Source organism: Pinus tabuliformis, chromosome 1_1, assembly GCF_031772625.1.
Source record: "Pinus tabuliformis cultivar Carrire ecotype Pingquan chromosome 1_1, CPIR1, whole genome shotgun sequence".
In the NCBI taxonomy this organism is placed as follows: domain Eukaryota; kingdom Viridiplantae; phylum Streptophyta; class Pinopsida; order Pinales; family Pinaceae; genus Pinus; species Pinus tabuliformis.
The window spans coordinates 144189887-144216096 of record NC_142297.1 but is presented as its reverse complement, the minus strand read 5'-3'; the positions used below and the strand labels follow the sequence as shown (position 1 = coordinate 144216096).

The following is a 26210-nucleotide window of genomic DNA, read 5'->3' as shown; positions in this document are numbered from 1 at the left end:
AGCATAATAGCGCCAAAGAAAACACTATTGCATATAAGTGATTTATTCACAAACGTCATTTTTACAAAATTCCCAACTATGGGGACATGCAACAAGTGAAATACAAAATAAATGCAGTCTTTAATTATACAAATAACCTAACCATTTCTTATCCAACCATGCTAGGGAATTTTATTTCTGCACTTCACTTTCTTCTAGAACCACTTCTAGAATGGTTATGGCATGCCTTGCACATTCCTCTACCTTCTCCTTCTCAGGTGATTCCATTACTTGTTTTTCCTTATTTCGATGAAGATGTGGATGCAACTTCAAACATTTTTCAATCCAGTGTCCACTTGTGTTGCAATGAGAAAAAAAAAATTATGTGAGCATTTCTTGGCACAAATGTCTTTAAACTTGGATGAGAATTTCCCTTCTTGGTCTCATTTCCAATTGACATATTCATCTTCTTGACTAATGCTTTCCTTTTGTGGCACTTAGCTACACAATGGTTAGGTGCATGAAAAATGGTGCACGGAAAAACATTCCACAACAGGTTATTCAAATCATCATGTTGTTTGCAATCATCAAAATCCTTTGAATAATCAAGATGCTTATACCTCTTATGGTTGTCCTTTAGCTTATGAGCTTGGTGAGGAGAACTTGAATGGCAAGAAGAACTTGTCTTAGTCTCTTCTTCAACTTTCTCATCTCTCTTTGGAGAAGTCTTGCATTTCATGTCCTCCTTTTTCTTTAGAAACCAAGATGGTACCAATTCCGGATGAAAATCCCAACAATTTTCCTCCTCATGTCCTCTCTTATGACAAAAAGAACAAGATACCCAAGAGCTATTGCTAGAAGACCATTCTTCCTTTTCAACATAGCCCAAACCTTCATATTGAGGTCTCTCCTTTACCTCAATTGGATGGACAATGCCCTGATTGTTCACTCCAAGGCCTCCTCCCTTATAACCCATCTTGGTCAATAGCGTTGTTCTTATGCCTTTGTTATGCTTTTCAAATGCTACAAAAGAGCTTGAATTCATGTAAAAAAGCTGCATGTAAATGCTTACCATTTTCCTCATATTCCGACTGAGGGAAAAAGATGCTCTTAAACTCTTTCCTAATTCTTGAGGTGTCTTCTTGGAATCTTGGTCTTTATTCTTTCAGCTCCTTGAACTTTGGCGTTGATAGAACCTCAACCTCCATATCATGCAGAAAAAAGGTGAAGATTTGGCCATCTTCCTTCTCTGAGAGACTTTCTGCACTATCCTCTTATGGGTACTCATCCAACAATTCCTCCTTCTTCTCTGCTCTAGATGAAGCGATGGAGGATGCTTCAAGAAAACCTCCTTGTGTCCTTGGTACATAAGAGGTGTCGTCCATTTGACAAGATACATAAGTTGCATTCTTTCCAAGTCCACAAGCTTTCTTATTATTTGAGGGACTCTTTGCTACTTTGGTAGAACAACTTTCATCAGTATGTTCCTCCACAACATTTTGCAACATGAGACACATCTTTTGTTTCTCTTCCTCAGCAGCTTCAAGTAGTCTTTTGAGCTCCATGTTCTCTTGTTGGATAAATGTAATAATGTCCTCCAAATATTTGAGACTATAATGCTTTGAACTCATGTCCATGCTTACTGAAGCTTCAACTGCAATTTGAGGTAGAATTGGTGGTGGAGATTGTAGCAATCTTTTTCTCCTACCAAAACCTTCTCCTCTCTTGAGCTTCACACTTTTAAGCTTCGCATTCACTTGCAAATAGTTAAATCCCCCTTGCACAAGGAAAACCAAGAGCTCTAATACCAACTTGATCTAAATGGGAAAATTATTTTTTCTATGCTAAATTTCAATTCATAATAAAACAAAGTGCTTGAGGATTAGAGGTAACTTACAATTTTATCATGATTTTTTTTTTTATGTGTTTTAATGTAAATTTCATGAGAAAATTAACATAAGTAAAACACTGAACAACAAGATCAATAGTAGTACACTCAAAAATTGATAAAGGATTTCACCCCTCCTAGGCTACATCTCCTTGGTCCAGCTTCTAATGGCTTGACCCAATCTCATCATGCTCAAACTTCTTTAGTGATAATACATAATTGTGCTGACAAAAAGAGTGGCTAGTTTCCCCTTCAAGGAAACATTCTTCTGCAAAGAAATATCACTCTAAACACATGAAAACCTATAGTTATTCTTGGAACTAACAAGCTAAAGGGCTCTTAAATCAAGACCCCATACTCCATATGACAAAGAACATAATAAGTACAAAAATTCACTTGAAGTACTAAAAGAGAGATTTCCTTAAAGACACAATAATAAAATAAAAACATGAGCTACACCATAGATGTCTCAGCTGCTATAGAAAACATATGAAGGCTAGAAAACACCTACAAGGTCCTCTCCATTCTCAAAAGCCTTCAAAAACTGATTCAACCTCCTAATTGATCCTAGCACCCATAGACTCAAACCATCAAAAAGTATATTTAGAAGTGCTCTAATGGCTCTGAAACCTATTCCATCGGCTTCAAAATGCCCAAAAATCCCTAAGCAGCCTCTTTCTGAGCTCCATTTGGATAAAAACTGAAGAAGTTATGAGTTTCCTAGCTCTTGCACTATTCACTATATAAATTCCCCCAAATCCGGCACGGGTCCTACAATTTCACCCCAAATTATGCTAAAGGAGTGTTGTTTTTCCCAAAATCTAGAGCATTTTGTGGGTGCCTTAATTCGGCCTTTAAGGCCTTAACTCTGAAAAACGTGGTCATGTGGAGGCCATGGCTAATCACCGACCCCCGACGGCCGGGCCGCCAATCCTCCACCCATGGTCGTGTTGAGTGTATGCACCTAGGGGCTAGCCCCTTTTCCTAATAGCACACTAGAAAATTTTTAAATGTGGTTTTCAACCCATATATTAATAAGAACATGGTATGGTGTGTTGGTTAGACTTGGTGCTTGGAGTTTTGAGGTCGCGACTTCGACCCCCACTGCTGTTGCTTAGACCTTAACAAATTTTGGTGGCCCTTTGGCTACCACATGGCAACCTTGGTCATGCCACATGGTAGCATGTGATTGGCCACCTACCAATGAGTTTGGAGGTCGAGGGTTCGACCCCCACTGTTGTTGCTCAAACCTTAATAAATTTTGGTGGCTCTCTGGCTACCATGTGGCGACCCCTGGCTGTGCCACATGGTAGCCTATGATTGGCCACCTACTAACCAATCAAAATGTGCCAACTAGGCACCTGCTATGTGTCAACACACAATTCTCCAGAGGTCAAATCATATGCATAGTCACCTTGCCACATCCACCTGCCATGTAGATAACCCAGTTAGCATGCCACGTCAACAGTACAAACTATTGATTGTGCAATGCTACTCATTTTTTCAAAATATCCCTATTTAGGAAAATGAGCAAAACTCATTTCTAGGAGCATACAGTGTTAATTTCGAATGAAATGAGCTGTGTTGCATTCAGAACAGTGAGAACTACGCAATTGTTCAAGTTCCATGTCAGTCCAATAACTTTCAATTTTTAGCAAATTTTTAGCTCCGGATCACTGGGTACACTTTCAACACATATGCATCCTCAACCTATTTACCCTTATCACTAGAAATGTGTACTGAAAATATCTTTCGCCCTTTCCTACGTCTATGCTTTTCTTACATCGATGTCACCATCCTAACTGATGTATCTTTCTTCTGACCTTGCAAGACGCTTGGTTCTCCATTTTCATCAAAAAACTTAATAGATTTTTCATAACAGTCAACCTTGGTTCTATGAAGATACAACCAATCCATGCACAATAACATACTTATGAACCCAACAGTAATACATTCAAATGGGCTACTGTAAGCATACCATTTAAGTCAAATGCACAAGCTCTTACCCAATGATAAAATCTCTTCTTCATACCTGTAGCCTCCTTATTCAACCCACACTTATCCACCAAGTTAGGACTAAAATAGCTATAATTAAATCCAGGGTCAATCAAAATATAATAAATTAATTAGAAATATTACCATCCATCTCAATGATAGATGCCTGATGTTCTACGTGATCGTTGTCCACTGCTGCATAGATACGTGGAATACTCTCACCAACATCCCCAACATTCTACGCCTCCTATGCAATATATATCCTAGGCCTTCCATGTTGATGTTGCAGACAATCTCTCCTAAGTTGCTCCTCACCACATTTCCAACACTCCAACCGACGAGTGCCTTCACCTCTATGTTGTTGTTGTTGTTGTGGCCCATGTCCATGTCTAGCTTCATTAAATCTCTTTTATAGTGCCACATTTTCTTTCCCATATTCATGTTGAGGCCTTGTCCTCTTAGGCTTCCATTTACCTCTACCTTTCTCTTTTCCTTTCCATCCATGTTGGGATTCATTCTTATGCTTTGATTGCTCATATAAATGCTTCAGTTTCCCAATAACTTCCTCAAGTGACTGAGGGTGATCATACTCAATCCGATCTCTAAATGCTAATGGAAAACCATTGACAAATATTTGAACTTTAGCCTTCTCATCAGTAAGATATGGTACACACCTCAATAACTCAAGAAACTTAGTCGTATACTCATTGTCTGTCATTGACCCCATCTTTAACTCATAGAACTCTTTATCCTTGTTGTTGTAGTACCTTTCTGATAAGTACTTCTTCCTAAAAAGACTATTGAATTCCCGCCAACTCAAGTCATATGTCCTTATGTCTCTAACCCGCTTAACATCTTCCCACTAGATGTATGCTTTACATTTCAAGCTAAAGATAGCTATATGGGCCTTCATATTATCTGTGTACTCATGCAACTCAAATAATTTGTTCATACCATGTATCTAATCCTCTGCATCTTCCATCTTCTTCACATCTCCATCAAAAGTAAGTGGTTTTATTTTTCTAATTCATCTGGCAAGTACCCCCTATCATTCCTCTTGTAACGATGATAGTGACAATGATCATGATGTCTATCAAAACCAAAACTAGAATAATACATGTACTCATCACCCCTCCTTTCTAGAGTGTCCAACAACCTGCCATCTCCTACTGTGTTAGATCTATCTGACCTGTGTCTACTAGGCGATCTACCACCAAAGACTCCATTAGTCTCATCCTCATGTACATGGCTGATCCGAAGCAGCCCTTGTCACTGCAAGTCTGACAAACTCTGAAGAATTATAGCATTAACCTCTACTTGCTTCTCTTGTGCCTGTATGATCCGGTCATTATCTTCCTTACAACTCCTGATCTCTTCCTTCAAGCTTCTCAGTGTATCGGCCAAATCAAAAGTATGCCCCACACCAAACTGCTCATCTGATGCATAGGGAGATTCTACATAGTCTACGACCTTTCTAGCGATTTTATCTCTTTATTCTTGCAATGCATAATATGTCAAATAAACCAAATCATAATAAATTTACATAGCTTAGTATAGCTTAGGGAGGATACCTTATCTGCAAGATCACCAAATCAACGTGATACATGTATACTAGCATTTGCACCTAATGTTGCAAAGGAAACGCCGTAAGGCATAATGTGTGGAAGAATATTGAAATGTGAATGGGATTTTTTGAAAGCAAGGGTCGATGATAATGAGTTTGAATTGAGGAAGCCATGCCGAAAACCCTATTCGGGGGTTAAAGTGGCTATGAAATGGAATAAAAGTAGTCATAAATATCCATTGAACTTGTTTAGATACCCTAAAGATTGCCTAGTTGAAGGTGAAGTTAAACAAATGAATTCACGCGAACAACAATTGGGTATCCATATCGATATACAAAATTTTAAGGAGAGGTATGTTAATATTTTCAAACAACATTCTAATGTATTTGCCTAGAAATATGAAGACCTTAAACCATATCACATTGTGATGAACTGAATCCCTGCCAGGATATATTCCTTATGATGCTACAGGTGGTTGATAAGGAGGTGAAAACAAATGCTTGGGCTCATGAAGGAGCTCTGTATTGTCCTCCAGCCCACACTGTTCCTATGCCTATTATATTCCATGGCAACATCGTACACAGAGACATCTCTTGTTCATTACTCCTAGTATGGTAATATTGACTAACTCTGCCTGTGTCACAAATCATATAAAAATGGATTTCAGTTAGCTCCGTGGTCCTTGGAGAATAATAATATATCTAAATTACTCTACCTACTCATATATGACTTGGACTTTCCATCTACCTTCTCATACATACATGACCTATCATCACACTCTAGATTCCTAGATATAAACTCATAACACTCTCTATCTACTTTCCTACATTTTGAAAATTTATGTCAAAATAAAAATATAATTTACGACAACATAATAGTCTTCTTCACAAAGTACTCTATCACTTTTCCATCTACCTTACCTTCTCATGCATGGGCCTTTGTGTAATAACACTCTCCATTTCTAGATATAAAAACACATAACACTCTCCTTAGTTGCATAGTTACTTTCCAACATCTAGGCTTTTTCATTTCATAAGAAAAAAAAGTTTTTTAAACTTCTTTTAATACTAGTTTCAGTTTTAAATAGTAATCAAATTCTGAGATATTATTTCAAAATATAATTGTAAGTAAATCATTGTTATGCCTTGCATTTCTTTGTGTATTTAGTTTCATTTTTAAATTATAAAACAATTGTTGAAATATTGTGTATTTAGTTTCATTTTTAAATTATAAAACAATTGTTGAGATATTGTTTCAAAATCTAATTGCAATTAAATTATTGTTATGTCTTGTGTGTATTTATTATTAAAAACAAAAAACAAAAAAAGGTAAATCATTGTTATGCCTTGCATTTCTTTGTGTATTTAGTTTCATTTTTAAATTATAAAACAATTGTTTGAGATATTCTTGCAAAATCCAATTGTAAGTAAATCATTGTTATGTCTTGTGTGTATTTCTTATCAAAAACAAAAAACAAAAAAAAAGAGTAAATTATTGTTATATTATTCTTATAATTGAATTATTGCAGGACTCTTGTACCAAAGAATTTCAATAGTTTCAATGATGCTAATTTTCAGTGGGTGTGTGTTGATCACAAAGATTCTCTTGCTTGTGTTCCCCATTGAAAATAAACATCTATCGACAATTAACCATAATATTGCTAGTTACCCATTAAAAATTACCAATAACAATTAACCATACCATATAGCCTTGGGCTTAGTGGGCTTAAATTCTGCAAGGGAAATAAAAAGTAGTGGTGGAGATTGCCCAGGTTTATCTATGAGGCAAGCCAAATAAAAAGTACTAGTGGAGATTGCCCAATACAGGACAAGTTTATCTATGCTGCAAGTGAAATAAAATGTATGTATTGGTAATAGAGGACAAGTTTATCTCTTCCCATAATCTAAACTCTGCAAGGGAAATAAAAAGTAGTGGTGGAGATTGCCCAGGTTTATCTATCAGGCAAGCCAAATAAAAAGTACTGGTGGACAGTGCTCAATAGAGGACAAGTTTATCTATGGTACAAGTGAAATAAAATGTATTGCCCAATAGAGGACAAGTTTATCCATGGTACAAGTGAAATAAAATGTATGTAATGGTAATAGAGGACAGGTTTATCTCTTCCCATAGTCTAAACTTGAGAAGTAAAAGTAAGTTAGAAGTGGTTTAGGGCTATGAAACAAGGTTGACAATGCTTCACCTTTTGTTCTCCCTTATGAGCATAATGTAAACCTAGGTCCGCACATAAGTTCAATTGAGCGAAATGACATTCTAGTATTCGCAAAAGGGTAACTAGAGGCAAACAGAGTAAAGCTATGGCTCTGGATGGTGGAATGATAAAGTTTGTAGATTTCGAAGGGCTAAGGAGGCGTGTCAAACCTCAATGACTTTCAAACCTCAATGACTTTCTTGTGCTTTAAGGAGCATATCAGACGTGCATTTGGCATAGGCACTCAGAGCATGGTTTATAGATATGTTGCATGGATTCAGAGGAATAGATAAAAGAACCCTTGCAGATGCAGTCGTTTCACTCCTTGACATTGAAGGATGTAAACATTCTATAATTTAACTCTTAGAAAATATAGATTCAATCATTCAATTCCAAAGAAAATAGAGTTGCAGAGATCGATTTACAAATATTTGATTAAACATGGAGAGACCTTTCCTGATATTAGGAAGAATGAGGATGGGCAGCTAGAAGGTGCCCGCACCCAATCATCAAGCTGGAGAACAGAAGTGCCATCAAAATCAACAATACCAATTTTAGTTGAATGAATCAATTCCTATTCATAAAGAATCAAAACACAAGAACTGTGAAAGGCAAATCATTCATATTGATCAATATTCAAGAAGACATCACTTTGTAGGGTGTGTTATTTGTATTTACACAATTGATTTTTTTATTCAATCAACTATGCTATTCTCTGTGCTTTTGTTGGGTTCCTTCATTACCACCATCATTGGGAAATTCATTTCCCTCTTGAAGTATGAAATGAGTAGCAATTCCCAATTGATCTCACACTACCACCCCAAAGAAGCTAGCAATCCTGATATACAAATCGAACTAGCCATCCTATCAAGCAATCCATGTAGTTCTCAATCTATAGCTTTGATAACCCAAAACTCAAATATTTTATATCTAATATGCACAAAAATTTTCACACAGATTTGATACAGAGGTAAACCAGATTTTTCATACTATGACAAGCAATATTAGCAAGTCTTGGAGTCTCTCTTATGTAATGTCTCCTCCTTATTTGATAGAGTTGAAGTTGTATGAGCATCGACTGCACTGAAGGGATCATCCAATAGATAAATTTTAGCATCGTTATATACTGCTCTAGCCAACTGAATCCTCTGTTTTTGTCCTCCACTCATATTCAATCCTCTCTCCCCAATCTCCATCATATCTCCATGAGCAAAACTCTCTATATCCTTGTCTAATGCACAAGCTTTTATTGCCTTCTTGTATTGACTTTTGTCCATTGGTTTCCCATAGAGTATGTTATCTCTGACAGTACCACTCTGAATCCAAGTTGTTTGTGCCACGTAGGCAACATTGCCATATACTTCAACCTGCACGTAGTCCAATCAAAAAGTTTATGGAAGAATTTATGTATATAGAAAGCAAAAAAGCTGCGTCTACAATCTTGTTGAACCATGAAATGGTTACTTTTGCTCAAGAAGAGTAGTTAATGTTCAACTTACATCTCCTGAAATTTTTGGGATTTCTCCAAGAATTGTATATAGCAGAGCAGATTTCCCTGATCCCACTGAGCCACAAATTGCTACCTTTTCTCCAGTTTTAATTTGCAGATTTATTCCCTTCAATATTGGCTTTGTCAATGAAGATTCTGGAAATAAAAAGTAGTGGTGGAGATTGCCCAGGTTTATCTATCAGGCAAGCCAAATAAAAGGTACTGATGGACATTGCTCAATAGAGGACAAGTTTATCTATGGTACAAGTGAAATAAAATGTATTGCCCAATAGAGGACAAGTTTATCCATGGTACAAGTGAAATAAAATGTATGTACTGGTAATAGAGGACCAGATGCAGTCGTTTCACTCCTTGACATTGAAGGATGTAAACATTCTATAGTTTAAGTCTTAGAAAATATAGATTCAATCATTCAATTCCAAAGAAAATAGAGTTGCAGAGATTGATTTACAAATATTTGATTAAACATGGAGAGACCTTTCCCGATATTAGGAAGCATGAGGATGGGCAGCTTTTGCGCAAGGATATGGAAAAGGCCAAGAAGGTGAGGATGCTTCTCACTGCACCTGATATAGATGTGGGGAGAGCCTTAAAAGTGAAAAGCATAGTCTATGCTATAAAAGGCCTTTCTATACAGATGCTATGCATCTTTTGGGGAGATATCTATATGCTAGATTCCACAAGGAAAACCAACTAAATTCTACCCAATTGAATAAGATGTACAGTCATATGGCAGAATTCCAAAACTTACTGCTCTAGCCAACTGAATCCTCTGTTTTTGTCCTCCACTCATATTCAATCCTCTCTCCCCAATCTCCGTCATATCTCCATGAGCAAAACTCTCTATATCCTTGTCTAATGCACAAGCTTTTATTGCCTTCTTGTATTGAATTTTGTCCATTGGTTTCCCATAGAGTATGTTATCTCTGACAGTACCACTCTGAACCCAAGCTGTTTGTGTCACGTAGGCAAAATTGCCATATACTTCAACCTACACGTAGTCTAATCAAAAATTTCATGGAAGAATTTAAGTATATAGAAAGCAAAAAAGTTGCATCTACAATCTTGTTGAGCTATGAAATGGTTACTTTTGCTCAAGAAGAGTAGTTAATGTTCAACTTACATCTCCTGAAATTTTTGGGATTTCTCCAAGAATTGTATATAGCAGAGCAGATTTCCCTGATCCCACTGAGCCACAAATTGCTACCTTTTCTCCAGTTTTAATGTGCAGATTTATTCCCTTCAATATTGGCTTTGTCAATGAAGATTCTGGAAATAAAAAGTAGTGGTGGAGATTGCCCAGGTTTATCTATCAGGCAAGCCAAATAAAAAGTACAGGTGGACATTGCTCAATAGAGGACAAGTTTATCTATGGTACAAGTGAAATAAAATGTATTGCCCAATAGAGGACAAGTTTATCCATGGTACAAGTGAAATAAAATGTATGTACTGGTAATAGAGGACCAGATGCAGTCGTTTCACTCCTTGACATTGAAGGATGTAAACATTCTATAGTTTAACTCTTAGAAAATATAGATTCAATCATTCAATTCCAAAGAAAATAGAGTTGCGGAGATTGATTTACAAATATTTCATTAAACATGGAGAGACCTTTCCCGATATTAGGAAGCATGAGGATGGGTAGCTAGAAGGTGCCCGCCTTTATTTACATAGATAATGTTTTGGGCCAGCGTGAGCTTGGGCAGCTTTTGCGCAAGGATATGGAAAAGGCCAAGAAGGTGAGGATGCTTCTCACTGCACCTGATATAGATGTGGGGAGAGCCTTAAAAGTGAAAAGCATAGTCTATGCTATAAAATGCCTTTCTATACAGACGCTATGCATCTTTTGGGGAGATATCTATATGCTGGATTCCACAAGGAAAACCAACTAAATTCTACCCAATTGAATAAGATGTACAGTCATATGGCAGAATTCCAAAACTTACTGCTCTAGCCAACTGAATCCTCTGTCAAGAAAACTAAGATGGCCAATGTTGCCATGGTCACACTTAAGCTTTACAAACTAATAATAGAACCAGTTTCACTGTACATGGCTATTTCTATCTTGACACGAACACCTGTGTTGTTAATGCAAGCAGGGTCATACCACATGATATCTTGAACGGAATCAGTCAATTGCAATCCACTAGCCTGTCAAACAATCCCATTATTTAATGAGCTTCTGAACTACTGATTTTCTTACCTCATGGGATAAAGAATAGTTGGTCAGATGGCATGTCTCCACATTCACAGCTAATAATTGCCATAAATCAAGAATACGGTCTGTGGAAATTCCCTGTTTCCATAAAACAAACATATATTAAAATCTACTGTCGAACCAAACATAACTATCCATAAGTCTGGATGCTGCAAGATTGGATTATATTCATCATAATTCCTAAAGCTGGATCGAACATCTATGACAAGACTTATGTTACCACCTACCATCATAAGCACTGGATAATATTCTTTATGAGATAGCGTACCTTTAAAATAACTTGAGAATCATCTGGAGTGTTCACTGTGACATCTAGCACACTAGGAAGGACTGCAAGCAACAAACGATACCATATAGTCATTGGTTGCCACCATAACAATTTCTTATTTTTAAAAGAAAACGGAGACCTCACATTTGTATTGATATAAAAGTACTAAGATCAGATGAACTTGTGAATAGCCAAGAAGCTGCCCACAGCTGGTCTTTGCCTTTTCAACCAATTAATCACATCGAGATCAGAGAGAACAACCACCGAAACGCAATGACAGGGCATCGAAGAGTAACCACAACACGGCCCATGCGATGCCACAACCAAAATAATTGGAAAAAGGATACAGAGTATTTCTTGAAAAAGGATACGAAGTATTTCTTGAAGATGTAAATCATAATATGACTCATCACAAATAATTTTTCTGAGATTCAAAAGGTTACAACCAAAGGCAGGAACTCAACCCCAAGATTTCTCCAGGTGCTTCTTTATCCATTTTCATTCTATTCAAACACAATACTGAAGAATTATTTGAAATATCCCTCTACCAGGACTATTACAAACCTTCCAACTCAATGATCTGTCAATTTGACCTACAACATATGATGCCAGTCCAGAATCCGCTGTCTGCCAGAAAAAACCAACTTAAGGAAGAAGTCTAGACCTTGAATATAGGAAGAACTAAAAACAACATCCTTCTATTTAAAGAACTCATAAAATCGAACACATAACTTCTCCATTTTCCCAAGATCCAAACCTTCAAAATTCTTTAAGGTAACATATGGAGGCAATGCGAATCTACATGTTTGACAAAGGAAAATCAATAGAAGTCAAAAACAATTATGGATCCAGAATTGAATCTCAACATAGAGGTGTGCCTTACTATCTAGCATGTATGAGTGGATATCACAATGAGACTTTTCAGAACATTAGATACCTTAGTGTCAAACAAGGGATGAAAAAAGAGGAATCCCAGATAAAATGGAGACTTCTGAATTATTTTAAGTTTGATACATTATAGGTGCTAAATGCTTTTTCTAACCCTAGCGTCGCTTCTGATCCTAAAAGAACTCCACAATGTTTTGATTTTTATTGAGAGATAGATTGTTATCAACTAACCTTGGTGGCATTTCATATTATAGTGAGTTTTCATTTGCTATTATTCCAAATAGTCTGCAGGCTTATTCAGAAGTATCCCACTAGCTTGGTAATTGCTCAAGTCCCTGAAATTGAAACCATCACCAGTGAGGCTGATTTCTCCATGCCTTTTAGAATGACCGTGTATGAAACTGTAGACCTTGAAAGTCTTTTCTATATTTTCTGAAGGATACAAACACCAGGAATAAGAAAATGAAGGAAAGTGAAAGTTGCAGGGTTTTTTTGGTAGAAGCATCATAGATGTGAACGAAGGTTGTTACATCAAAGAACTAAAGAGTGATTATACAAGATCCCCATCTCTACATAAGCAAGGAGAGCTAGAATATAGAGTTTAGTTCCAACTTCAAGAAACATAACTTTGAAAGTGAAAACGAGAAGTTTAGGAATAGGAATCAACTTTCTGTGAGGTGTCAAATTATTTGGGATTCTTTGAGTTTGTTAGCAAATCTAAAATAGAATTAATTTTCACTACCTATTTATAATGTCAGACTCCCTCTACCCAAGTCGAGGTGTGTCCACAATCAGTGCAATTTCCTTAAAACCAGCCCTCTCCACTCTTCTAACAAGTTGTGCAACAACATTCCTATTCTTGTAAACCTACTAGCAATGACATCTAAATTTTAACACCACTCATACATCCACATTTAGTAAACCCAACGCAATATAACTGACCTTACCATTGGTTTAGGAGCCTATAATACAATTGGATGGATATGAACTCAATTACATCTCAGAAAACATGGGAAGACAATCATATGGGCGGAAATGATAAACTTACATAAATTTGAAAAAAGCGAATGCCTGGTCCAGTTGAAGCAACCTCTTCAACACTTGACGTAGCCCATGAAGAAAGCGTCTACAACAAATATGTCCAAGCCTCAATTTTTATCAACACAATGAACTATTACAAAATCCAAAATCATTATAATTTATTAAATCCTTAATAGCTAGAAGGAAATTAAAACATTAAGAAGATCGATCCCACAAAGAGAAGATTGATGCCCAAACCATTATAGTTCCAGCAGCTCTTGCAGTAGCATACTCTCCTGTAAAAGATGATGGATTCACTTTCAGAAAATATATGCATCAAAATAGGATGTTAACTGTAATATAATAATCTAATGCATACCTTCGGGATGAGCCATCTTTTGCAAGGCAGTTGGAGCAATCATAATAGGCATTGATATCTTGAATCCCAACATAGTGGTACTCAGATCCACCTTTGTTACATCAACCAATATACGGGGACGGAACCTGATACATACAACGTCAACCAAAATCTTTGTAATAATGTCAATTCCCCTGATGCTTGTAATGAAAGAGGTGCCATAATGTTCAAAAGTTTGGCCCAAGACAGGGTGACTAAAATTGAAAATTAGAGTTATTCAATGTTTATCTAATCTGATTGCAGTCATAAAGATGGTGAAAAAATAGATACGGGAGCTGAAGGTATAGTAGCTAAAATAGATACGGGAGCTGAAGGTACATCTTTTTCAAATGACTATGTATTAGCTGAAGGTACAGTAGCTAAACAGGGGAGATTGTGGAATCCATAAGAAACTCATAATATGCAAGTGATTGAAGGGCTATCTTTGTAAAAAAAATAAAAAACAACCATGCAGAAATGAATTGAATGAGATTTTCTGTAGATATACATGAAATGGAAAAAAGAGAACAAGAGAACACACCGTAATAGGCATTTGCCAAGCTTCCATGTGGAATGTAGTCATAAACCAACAATTTTTCCTCTATACCCCAATAGAAAGCTCGGAGGCGAACAATGTTGGGATGTTTAACCCTACAGATTGCTTTAGCTTCTACTTCAAAATCCTTGATACTCTGAGACAAACTAAAATGGAAATACATACCCTGATTCCGAGCAACCATTCTATAACAGATCACAATTCCTGTAGCCATCCCGCGACAGACCAAAGTCCAGAAGTGGGCTTGTGACAGTCCAAGGCATCTAGTGGTGATAATCCAAGCCCTTTTAAGGCTGAGCGAGACCTCCTGGAATCTGTTGGGTCCCTATAATACTAGTGATTACCCCATTACTATTGTAGTTATACCCCTTATTTATATTGTTGTGCCCCTATTACCCCCATATTGTTATTTCTGTGCCCCATAGAATCCCTCTATTGTTATTTTTGTGGCTTTATATTATTATTGTTAGGTCGGCTGGATTATATTGTGACTCCTTAGACTCCTATATATAGAAAGGAGGTTTTGTCATTTGTATCATCCAAGAATTGTTCATTTATGTAATGTAAAGGAGGTTGCCCCCTCGAAGAGGCTGAATTCTAAGGCGTTGATCTATCTTTTCTATCTTTTCTTGAGCTGGTTTCATAACATTTGGTATCAGAGCTTTGGATTCTAGGGTTTTGCTGCTCCAAACAGGTCATCGTGGCATTTTCGCTATAACTTTTTTTCTGTGACGTTTCAGAAGTCGCAAAAAAAACCCATTTGAGAAGAATGGGCGCTGAACCTTGGGTCCGAATTTCAGAGCTTTTCGCGCGATATTTTCGGAGATATGATCTGAGGAAGTTGGTCTTTTTGCAGACTCCTGAATTACATTCAAAACAGGTGACCTGGGGAAAATCGTCATAACTCTCTCTCTGAGGATCGGATTGAAATTTCGTAAAAGGTTACAGAAGGAGGACGGACTGTAGTTTCGTCTGTGTGTGTTTTAGATTCAAAGGTTGAAACAGTGACTCGTGGCACGTCGTACAAGTTCGCTCTACTGAACCAGTCTAAAAGCAAGTCACTGTGGGAGATTTCACATAACTCTTCCTTGGAGAATCCAATTTGGCTCAGACTTGTGGCATTGGAAAGAGGACGCAGAAGGCTACTACAGGTAGAAATTTCAGAACTAGATGATCTGAAATTACAGAGATACATCAGATTCAATATCAGGCTTCTATAAAGTGAAAAAAGGTGTGTAGTTTTTTTTTAAATTTTTGTGTAAGCTTGGTTTAACGGAATTCAAAGGGCATAGTAAAGCATTATTATCGGTAACTGATGCCCCGAGGAAAGAAAATGCAAACACCTAGTAAGGAACCTGAAAGCTCTAGCATGACTCATGAAGAAGAGGAAGAAATGCTACATGATATATCAAAATTACAAGAACAAGTGCAACAAATGTCACGCTCACAAAAGCTAACAGAAGCTAAGATAAGTGGCGTGGAATCTAAGATAAATGGTGTGGAATCTAAGATAAAGGGCATGGAAGCTAAGATGGATGATTCGAAGACAAATTTGAAGAGAGACATGGTAGATTTGAAGATAGATATGAAGACAGACATGGAAGAATTGAAGAAGTTGCTACAAGAAAGGGTCACTAATGGTGAAAAGGTAGTAAAGGAAACTCATGATGAAAAAAAAGAAATGTTAATCATGATTCCATAGATGCTAATGTTGGATCGAAGAATCACCATATTCCAAAAATCGATATGAGGAAGTTTGATGGCAAGGATCCCGCCACATGGATATTACAGATGGAGCAATTCTTCGATCTCAATAATGTGCAAAACACACAAAAGGTACGTATGGCAACTGTATATTTGGAACCAAATCAGTTTGTATGGTATCAATGGCTTTGCTCTCGTAAACAATTTATCACTTGGGCAATTTTTACGGAAGAATTGATAGCACATTATGAAGATACAAAAAGCAACACTTTTTTTAGCCAATTGATAAGTCTCAAACAAAAGGGTTCAGTAATGGAGCACATTGAGGAGTTCCAAAAATTGAACATAAGGGTAAAAGATATTCCAGAGGAGCATAGGATTGATGTGTTCATAGGGTCTTTAAAGGATAATATCCAACATGATGTTCGCCTTTGGGAACCTGATTCATTAGAGAAGGCATTCAGGTTAGCAAGAAAAATGGAAAGCAAAATTATGGCAACCAGGAAGCATACCACTCACAACTATAAAGACGGAAGTGTTGTTGCCCCTAGTCTTCCACAACCTATAAGGTTGACACCACAACAATTGGAAGAAAAAAGAGCAAAAGGGCTTTGTTACAGTTGTGATAGCAAATACACTAAAGGTCATAAGTGTGCTGAGAAGAAATTATTCTACATAGATTGTGAAGAGGAAGAAGAAAAGGAGCAAGAAAGGTCAAAAGAAGAAGATATACTCCAGGAACAAAGCCTAGATGAAGAAAAATAAATCCGACCATATCTTGTAATGCATTGGCGGGAATTACCACTCCTCAAACCATCAAGATAGAAGGACAAATCAAGAAGAAAAAGGTAATAGTGTTGATTGATTCAGGAAGCACCCACAATTTTATTCATTGTAGGGTAGCAAAAGAATTGAATTGCTTCCTATATCCAGCACCAGAGTGTCAAGTGATGATTGCAAATGGAGGAACAATAAATTGCTCTGGAAAGTGCCATAATATCAAGCTATCCATGGGAGAATATGTATTGACTAGCCCAATGCTTTCCATTCCAATGGGAGGTGCTGATGTTGTACTAGGAGTCCAATGGCTACAATCCTTGGGTACAATAGCTTTTAATTTTCAAGAACTTTTCATCAAATTTTCTGCGGAAGGAAAGGAAGTTGAATTAAGGGGTATTGCAGGGAAACCAGGAAAGATAATCAGCTCTAATGGTATGACAAAGCTTCTAAAAAAGGAGCAAAGAGGTGTAATTGCACAATTATGTTCGCTAGATGTTTCCACATTGGAATCATCTATTTCTCCAGATCTCCAAAAAGTCTTGGACAATCATTCCAAGGTATTTGAGACTCCCAAAGGTCTCCCACCTATGCGTGATCATGATCATGCTATTCATCTGATTCCAGGAAGTGTTCCTCCAAACATCAGGCCGTACAGATATCCCTATGTCCAAAAAAGTGAAATTGAACGTATGGTTGCAGAAATGCTAGAGGCTGGTATAATTCAACCGAGTCAAAGTTCTTTCTCAGCTCCAGTAGTATTGGTGCACAAGAAGGATGGATCATGGCGCATGTGTCCAGATTATAGGGAGCTCAACAAGCTCACTATTAAAGATAAGTTCCCCATTCCTGTTATTGATGAATTACTGGATGAATTGCATGGATCAATTTACTTCACCAAGTTGGATCTTCGTTCGGGATATCATCAAATCAGAATGAAGATTGAAGACATTCCGAAAACGGCATTTAGAACTCATGAGGGTCATTATGAATTTTTGGTCATGCCTTTTGGCCTTACCAATGCACCTTCAACATTTCAAGGTTTGATGAATTCAATTTTCAAACCATTCCTTAGAAAATTTGTGTTAGTATTTTTTGATGATATACTAATCTACAGCAAGTCTTGGAAGGATCATGTTGAACATGTTGACAGGGTGCTACAACTATTGGAGGAGAAACAATTATATGCAAAAAGATCCAAATGTTTCTTTGGAGTCCAGGAGGTGGAATATTTGGGTCATATTGTATCTCATGAAGGAGTTAAGGTAGACCCTAGCAAAATTAAAGCCATTAAGGAATGGAAAATCCCCACATCCATAAAGCATCTGCGAGGATTTCTTGGGTTGACAGGGTATTATCGCAAGTTTGTTAAGAATTATGGGAGAATAGCAGCACCTCTAACAACATTATTGAAGAAAGATTCATTTTCATGGACTCCGGAAGCAACAAAGGCCTTTGAACATCTTAAAGAGGCAATGTGCCAAGCACCGGTCTTAGCTACACCGGACTTCACAAAAACCTTTATTGTGGAATGTGATGCTTCAGGAAATGGAATTGGTGCTGTTCTAATGCAAGATGAAAGACCCATTGCTTTTGAAAGTCGTCCAATCAAGGGAAAGTTTTTAAGCAAAGCTATTTATGAGAAGGAAATGTTGGCAATACTCCATGCACTTAAGAAATGGCGACCCTACCTAATGGGAAGACACTTCAAGGTAAAAACGGATCATGATAGCCTTAAATACTTTTTAGAACAAAGATTATCCTCTGAAGAGCAACAAAAGTGGGTCACAAAGATGTTGGGTTATGACTTTGAAATCATCTACAAAAAAGGGAAGCAAAATGTGGTGGCAGATGCACTCTCAAGAAAGGATGAGGATGTGGAAGCATTGTTGTGTGCCATTTCTATTATCCAACCAGATTGGATAAACGAAGCAAGGGAGGAATGGAAGAATGACGAAGAAGTGTGGGCACTTATTCGAAAGCTACAACAAGATTCCAGTACTTCTGATACATTTAGCTGGAAAAATGATTCGTTATGGTACAAAGATCGCTTATACCTCTGTAAGAATTCCCAGCTAAAACAAAAGATTCTTATGGAATTGCACACTTCTCCCTTAGGAGGGCACTCAGGATTTTTAAAAACTTACCACAGGGTTAAGAAGGAATTTTTTTGGGATGGCCTTAAATCAGATATTCAAAAGTTTGTGGCGGAATGTTTGGTTTGCCAGCAAAATAAAGTTGAAACAATTAAGACACCAGGTCTATTACAACCTTTATCCATTCCAAGCCAACGTTGGGAGGAGGTTTCAATGGATTTTATCACAGGTTTACCCAAGTCTGAGGGAAAGAGTGTCATCATGGTGGTAGTTGACAGACTTACCAAGTATGCACACTTTTGTGCATTATCACATCCATTTAAAGCCAGTACAGTTTCTACTGCATTTATGGAAACAGTTCAAAAGCTACATGGAAACCCAAAGATTATTGTAAGTGACAGAGATCCCATTTTCACTGGAAATTTTTGGACAGAATTATTTTCTTGTCTTGGTACTCAGTTAGCTCATAGCTCATCTTATCATCCTCAATCTGATGGGAAAACTGAGATAGTAAACAAATGTTTGGAAGGATATCTTCGTTGCTTTGTATCTGATAAACAGACACAATGGGTCAAATGGTTGCCTCTGGCTGAATGGTGGTATAACACTTCCTTCCATACAGCAACAAAAATGACCCCATTTATGGCACTTTATGGGTATCAACCACCATCCATCACATCATATTTAAGAGAAAATTCTAAGGTTCAGGCAGTGGAACATCACATCGAACATCAACAACAAGTCCTCCAACTCTTAAAGGATAACCTCGTGTTGGCACAAAATAGAATGAAACAACAGGCAGATCAACATCGCAGTGAAAGAAGTTTTGATGTAGGTGATTGGGTATTCCTACGGCTACAACCATATAAGCAAATGTCCCTAAAGCAAGCTAAGAAGGATAATAAATTATCACCAAAGTATTATGGTCCGTACAAGGTGTTGCAAAAGATTGGTACTATGGCATACAAATTGGAGCTTCCTGCAGCTTCTCGATTGCACCCAGTTTTCCATGTTTCATGTTTAAAGAAGGTTATAGGTGACAAGCTCCCAATTCAAACAATATTGCCAGAACTTGACGAGGAAGGAAAAATTATATTGGAACCGGAAGCAGTCACAGAAACAAGAACTCGACAGCTACGAAATCGATCAATTTCAGAGTATCTTATCAAGTGGAAGAACTTATCCGCTGAAGATTCCACATGGGAGGATGAGAATTTTATGCAGAAGTATCCAGAACTACTCAAGCGTTGAGGACAACACTTTTTTGAAGGAGAGGGGCATGTTGGGTCCCTATAATACTAGTGATTACCCCATTACTATTGTAGTTATACCCCTTATTTATATTGTTGTGCCCCTATTACCCCCATATTGTTATTTCTGTGCCCCATAGAATCCCTCTATTGTTATTTTTGTGGCTTTATATTATTATTGTTAGGTCGGCTGGATTATATTGTGACTCCTTAGACTCCTATATATAGAAAGGAGGTTTTGTCATTTGTATCATCCAAGAATTGTTCATTTATGTAATGTAAAGGAGGTTGCCCCCTCGAAGAGGCTGAATTCTAAGGCGTTGATCTATCTTTTCTATCTTTTCTTGAGCTGGTTTCATAACAGAATGATCTCATGGGTCCTGTAGCAGACTGGGTATGTTTTGAGGGTTAGAATATCATTTGCTACCTTATGATTGATATGAAGGGTTTCCTGAAGTTGATTTCCACAGATCCAGGGTCCTGGAATCTAGTATCACCGAGCAAGGGCAAGTGCAAGGTCTCCACACAGAGAAGCACCTAGAAGTAGTGTAGCATCGAGCGAGGGCAAGCGTCGATCTGCTGGGTCGCATCGTATACCGGTCTAATCAATTGGATGGGTAAGATTATTTTCATCGTCTAACACTTAAATCAAAGGCTCAGAAATGTACACGTAACCCAAGAGGAAAGTTGATTTCAAAGGGAAACGCCTTACGGCATAATTATAAAAAAAAATCAGTCCTTTTTTTTGGTTTTTTAAGTCACTCAGTGACTGCCATATTTATGGGAAATAATCTAGACAGATCCATTCAAAGGAATCTACTAGCAGGATTATCTGGTTAGGCTTAACACCAAGGGGGTCGAGGAGATTTGATCTGTAACCTCTCAAATGGCAAGGTATTTAGTAACACGAACTCAGCCGGCTTATCTGGTCAGATACCATAAAGAGGTCCAGAAGATTTGACCTATAACCTCCAAATAACAAGATACTTAACAAGAAGTACTTGACCAATTGAACTATGCTTATGCTTTCAGGCTTAAATTCCACAATATAATAATTTTAATAATACAATTTTTTATTATTTAAATTATTTTTAAATATATAAATAATTTTTAAATTTTTCTAAATATTTAAATAAAAATTTCTCAACACTTCAATAATTTTATAAACTATATAATTTAAATTTATAACTGTAGAAAAAAATTAAATAATTTTATAAATTACATAATTCAAATTTATAATAAATAAAAAAACTCTGACCAATTTTGAGAAAAACTAAACTGGAAAATGCCATCTGCAAAATCTTCGGGAGAACTCCACACAGGGAATGATAAATTTAAATTCGTTTCAAAATTTAGAACCCTGCATACTCTGAAATTTTGTGCGGTACTACACAGTTTATTAACACATTATTGAAACTTTACAGATACAAGAATAACAGTAAGCTTCTTCTTATCTTCATAATGGGAAGCCTAGTTCTCAATATATGATTTGCATTTAAGTCGTACTTTGCTATGACCACAAGCTTAATATACTACATACCAGAACAATGGCAGAGAAGATTTGGATTTTCATTACTCTCTTCTATCATCCATGAAAAGAATTGTTCACAGGTGATGCGACAGGAGACATGTGCAGTGGGCACTGGGAGCTCACCGATAACACGAAAACCAAAATAGTCCAGCAAACTGTCATGGGTTCGAATCTCGAGCTCTGGAAGAACATGGAGGAAGAGGATCTCCGCAGAGTCCGTTGTTATCGGTGTAGGAGGATATCGGAAACTTTCGAAGCGGGATCCCATGCGGAATTCTTCCCGACAGGGAATTATGAGACAAGTTCAGTTGCAACAGAGACGTGAGATTCAGAAACTCATTGGGGATTTCTCCACTCAAGCGATTCTCATTCAGCTTCAGAGTCTTTAACTGTGCCAAACTCCCCAGCGTACTGGGTATGGGACCGTACAGTGTATTGCAGCCGAGATCCAGGGCCTTCAATTGTTTCATCATGCCAATTGAAGAGGGGATTTGTCCGCTGAGAGAATTGTGCGACAGAAAAAGCTGTTCCATGCTGTTCTGATCGCCTGCATTAGGAGGTATTGAACCAGTGAATCTGTTGCGGGACAAGTCCAAGGTTCTTAAATTTCCGTCAGGAAAGGGGCTGCTGATGGCAAAAAGGGATGCTATAGGCCCGGTGAGGTAGTTTGAATGGAGGTCCAGAGTGGTGAGGTCTTGCAGGTTGCGAATTTCCTCTGGAATGGTGGATGTCAATGCGTTTCTTGACAAGTTGAGAGTATCTAATTGCGTCATGTTGCCCAGCCATGGTGGTATGGTGCCGCTGAGGCTGTTGCTGGAAAGGTCAAGCAGAGAAAGAGGCCCCGACGTTTTGGACAATGACTCGGGAATTCTTCCCTCTATGCCACAACCAGCAAGGGAGAGCTGATACAATCCAGGGAGCTCAAATAGTACTCTGGGAATATTCACAAACTTGAAATTATTGAATGAAATATCCAAGACTTGCAGATCAGAAATCTCTGATAATTCCCACGGAAGGCTCCCGGAAAGATTGTTATGAGAGAGATACAGAAACATAAGATTAGAAATTTTTCCTATAGAGTTGGGAATCGAACCTGATAATCTATTATTATTGAGGTAGAGATCCTTCAGGTTCGATAGCTTACCCCACGAAGCAGGAATGGGGCCGCCTATCATATTATTGGCCACTGAAAGTCTCTGCAAATTGACCAAACCTAGAAAGAAGCTGGAAGAATCCCGCTCAATTTATTTTCCTGAAGACGAAGAAATCCCAGAGTCGTGACCTTTCCTATGGAATGGGGGATGTTGCCGCTGAGATTGTTGTTATTGAGATACAGGATTGACAGATTCGATAACATACCTATAGAATACGGTATGGTTCCTGTAAGCCGATTATCAGACATATCCAACGACTGCAGAGAACGCAATTCTCCCACAGACCGAGGAATGGGGCCTCCGAGAAGGTTGCCATGGAGATCAAGAATGGTGAGCTTGGAAAGACGGTCTATTGATTCAGGAACAGGGCCTGCGAACCTGTTGGTATACAGATTCAAAACGCGCAGATTCCTTAGGCCTCCGAAACTCACCGGTAAAGTTCCTCTCAGACCATTCTCAGACAGATCCAATTCTTGAAGATTGTGAAGGTATGCCAAAAATGGAGGGACCGAACCGCCGAGCTTATTGGCGTTGAGGCGCAGCTTCTTCAGCCTCCTGAGCCTCCCAAATGACAAGGGAATAGGGCCAGTAATTTGTTTCAATGGCCCCATTTCCAAAATTTCAAGAAACTGGAGATCTCCCAAGGACTCCGACAGTGTGCCCTTCATCTGGGTATCCGATATGAAGTCGCTCCCGGACAGTAGCCCCGGCAGCAGAAGCCCCATTACACGCCCTGTTTGTCTATTGCAGGATACCCCCTGCCACTGGCAGCAGTTGGAGCCGTTCCATGACCTCAGGCGCCCTGAGGTGTCATCGACAATCCCTGCCTTGAAGTGCAGCAGCGCCTGCAGGAAGTAGCGTAGCGTCGAGCGAGGGCAAGCGTCGATCTGCTGGGCCGCATCGTATACCGGTCTAATCAATTGGATGGGTAAGATTATTTTCATCATCTAACACTTAAATCAAAGGCTCAGAAATGTACACCTAACCCAAGAGGAAAGTTTATTTCAAAGAGAAATGCCTTACGGCGTAAATATAATCATAATAGTGTATAGACATGCACAGATAAATGAATCAACACATAAACATCACTCTAACTAGGATCCAGTCATCAATGCAATGCCATATCAACAATGCATGCTATGACCTCATGCATGATAACGAACATTACCCCATTGTACACATTGATACATAAAACTCTTAATATGCATAGGCAATTCCTAACCAACTACAAATACGCATAACCACATGTAGTCGAACATAATTGATCAGTTCTTGTAATCAACCTACAAGACTGATGCATATAATCAAAATCTTCAAAATGTAACCTAACATAGAAGGATGTAAGTAGGCAACATAAAATCAAGATGTAAGCAACAAATAACCATATATAGTCAATCACATACTCATGTCAAATATTCTTCATGAAATCAACATCAAATTCTCCATGATAACCATACTAGAACCCTAATCCATAATCAAGCAAATGCAACAAGTATATAAGTGTAAGATGCACACATGCAACTGACATGCATGCATGACCAACACACATTCAACCTATTCACTCTGAGAGTTGAACCATTCTCTAATACCACCCTGTAACACCCTCCTCCCACATCCACCCAAGTAACCATGCCAACTGGGGTAAACATGGGACAATAGGCTACTATGATGAGATTTGACCTCCTAAGTAACCTTAAGGAAGTAAAATCGATGAAACATCACCTACAACCATCCAACACCATCAAAAAAACACCCAGGAGACAAGTCAGCCACTCAAACAGCCTTTCCCTAGGTCACACTGTTGTTCTGGAAAATTTAAGGCTCAGTCACTGTCATGCTATGGGCAAGGGAGTGATCAGAGACCTAAAGTCGCTCTCATAGGCCTACCTGCCAATGATTTTGGTCCAAACTTACCAGTTCTATGCCAACGAATCTGGTACTTGAGCCAACTTTTTAGACCCAGAGCCCAAGCCACTGCTCAGAATGGAATGAAAGCTCAGAATTAAATTACAAGGAAACAATGATGCAAAAGTAAATAGTTGATCAAGGCCTTAACCAAACCCCTACTAGCCATTGAAAGGAATTTCATCAGGTGTAAACCACAGAGTTAAGTGTAGGGATCTCTTGCTTATCTAAGAATCGCCATGAACCATTGTTTCCTCTTGTCATTTTCTGCCTTATCACTTATTAGGTCATAGATACAATATCCATTGCAATACAAGTAAAGACATGCTAAGGGCCAAACATAGTTGTTTCCATAAAATGAACATATAATCAACATAATAGGAACATAATTACAATAGACATATCAGCCATCAAAATACATATATACACCAGTATATTTACACATGAAAATCAATGGAATGAATTTCTCATTAATCAATACGATGAACCAGCTAGAGATGGGACTACCACATTCCACTCGACCATACATTGGTTGAGCCAAGTCTCTCTTCAGTCAATCACCCCCATGCCATATTCCAAGCATGAATTTGGGACTCATAGAACACATCAAAAACACCAATCAATGTGTATGCCACCAGAGTTCTCCACCTACACTGTGAGGAATTTGAGTGCCTCCTAGTCTCTGAGGCTTTACTGTGCATCCGCAATCCGATCCAAGGATCATTAGGCCCTACACCTAGACATACTCAATAGGATTTATCATGCATTCCATCCCATAATCACTAGTCCCAACCAAGGTAAAATCCACCTCTTGTCTTTACCATATATCTCGCCATTTACTGGCAAGGATTCCTAGGCCCATCGTGGAACATAATCTAGCTTTACTGCAACCCATAGTTTGGTTCAGGGGTTACTAGTCTAGTGGCTTCGTGCATCCTCAATCTAGTTCAAGGACCACTACCACCATGCTTTTTTCAATTCGGATATCCAGCCACTCAAATTCGAATCCAATCCGGTCACCCCACATAAACCGCATGAGAGAACCCATCTCATCAAAGCTATTAGGAAATGGCATGGCTAGAATGAAAATACTATCATGCCTAGAAAAACCCATGCCATGGTAGAAAAGAAACACATGCAATCCCATTCATGCCAAATCTAGCAAGTAAAATACACATGCAAGTCAATACCTGTAATGAAGCCTGTTGTAGTTGCTTGATCTTGCCTTTCCCTACTTGATCTTTGCTTCTGCTTGCCTTCTTTGCCTTTCTTTCTTCAATGTCAAAGTGCTCCAAGAAAA

General features: G+C 38.1%; 2 protein-coding genes and 2 pseudogenes across 3 annotated transcripts; all 4 read right to left on the bottom strand.

Moving 5' to 3' along the window:
* Positions 1–8640: 8640 nt before the first annotated feature.
* Positions 8641–10104, bottom strand: LOC149212042 (ABC transporter C family member 8 pseudogene; annotated as a pseudogene). The gene is made up of 3 exons (XR_016250013.1): positions 9898–10104; positions 9136–9321; positions 8641–9003 (listed from the first exon to the last, which is right to left on the bottom strand). The product of XR_016250013.1 is annotated as an ABC transporter C family member 8 pseudogene (transcript).
* A 2035-nt stretch (positions 10105–12139) lies between these two features.
* Positions 12140–14707, bottom strand: LOC149212041 (glycolate oxidase-like; annotated as a pseudogene).
* Positions 14708–22009: 7302 nt separating this feature from the next.
* LOC149212040 (uncharacterized) lies at positions 22010–23026 on the bottom strand. The gene has a single exon (XM_089388544.1). It carries the CDS (start codon positions 23024–23026, stop codon positions 22010–22012), a length of 1017 nt encoding a protein of 338 aa, XP_089244670.1.
* LOC149212039 (uncharacterized) lies at positions 22377–23949 on the bottom strand. The gene is made up of 2 exons (XM_089390533.1): positions 23211–23949; positions 22377–23103 (listed from the first exon to the last, which is right to left on the bottom strand). Exons 1-2 carry the CDS (start codon positions 23947–23949, stop codon positions 23096–23098), a joined length of 747 nt encoding a protein of 248 aa, XP_089246659.1. The 3' UTR covers positions 22377–23095.
* Positions 23950–26210: the final 2261 nt, after the last annotated feature.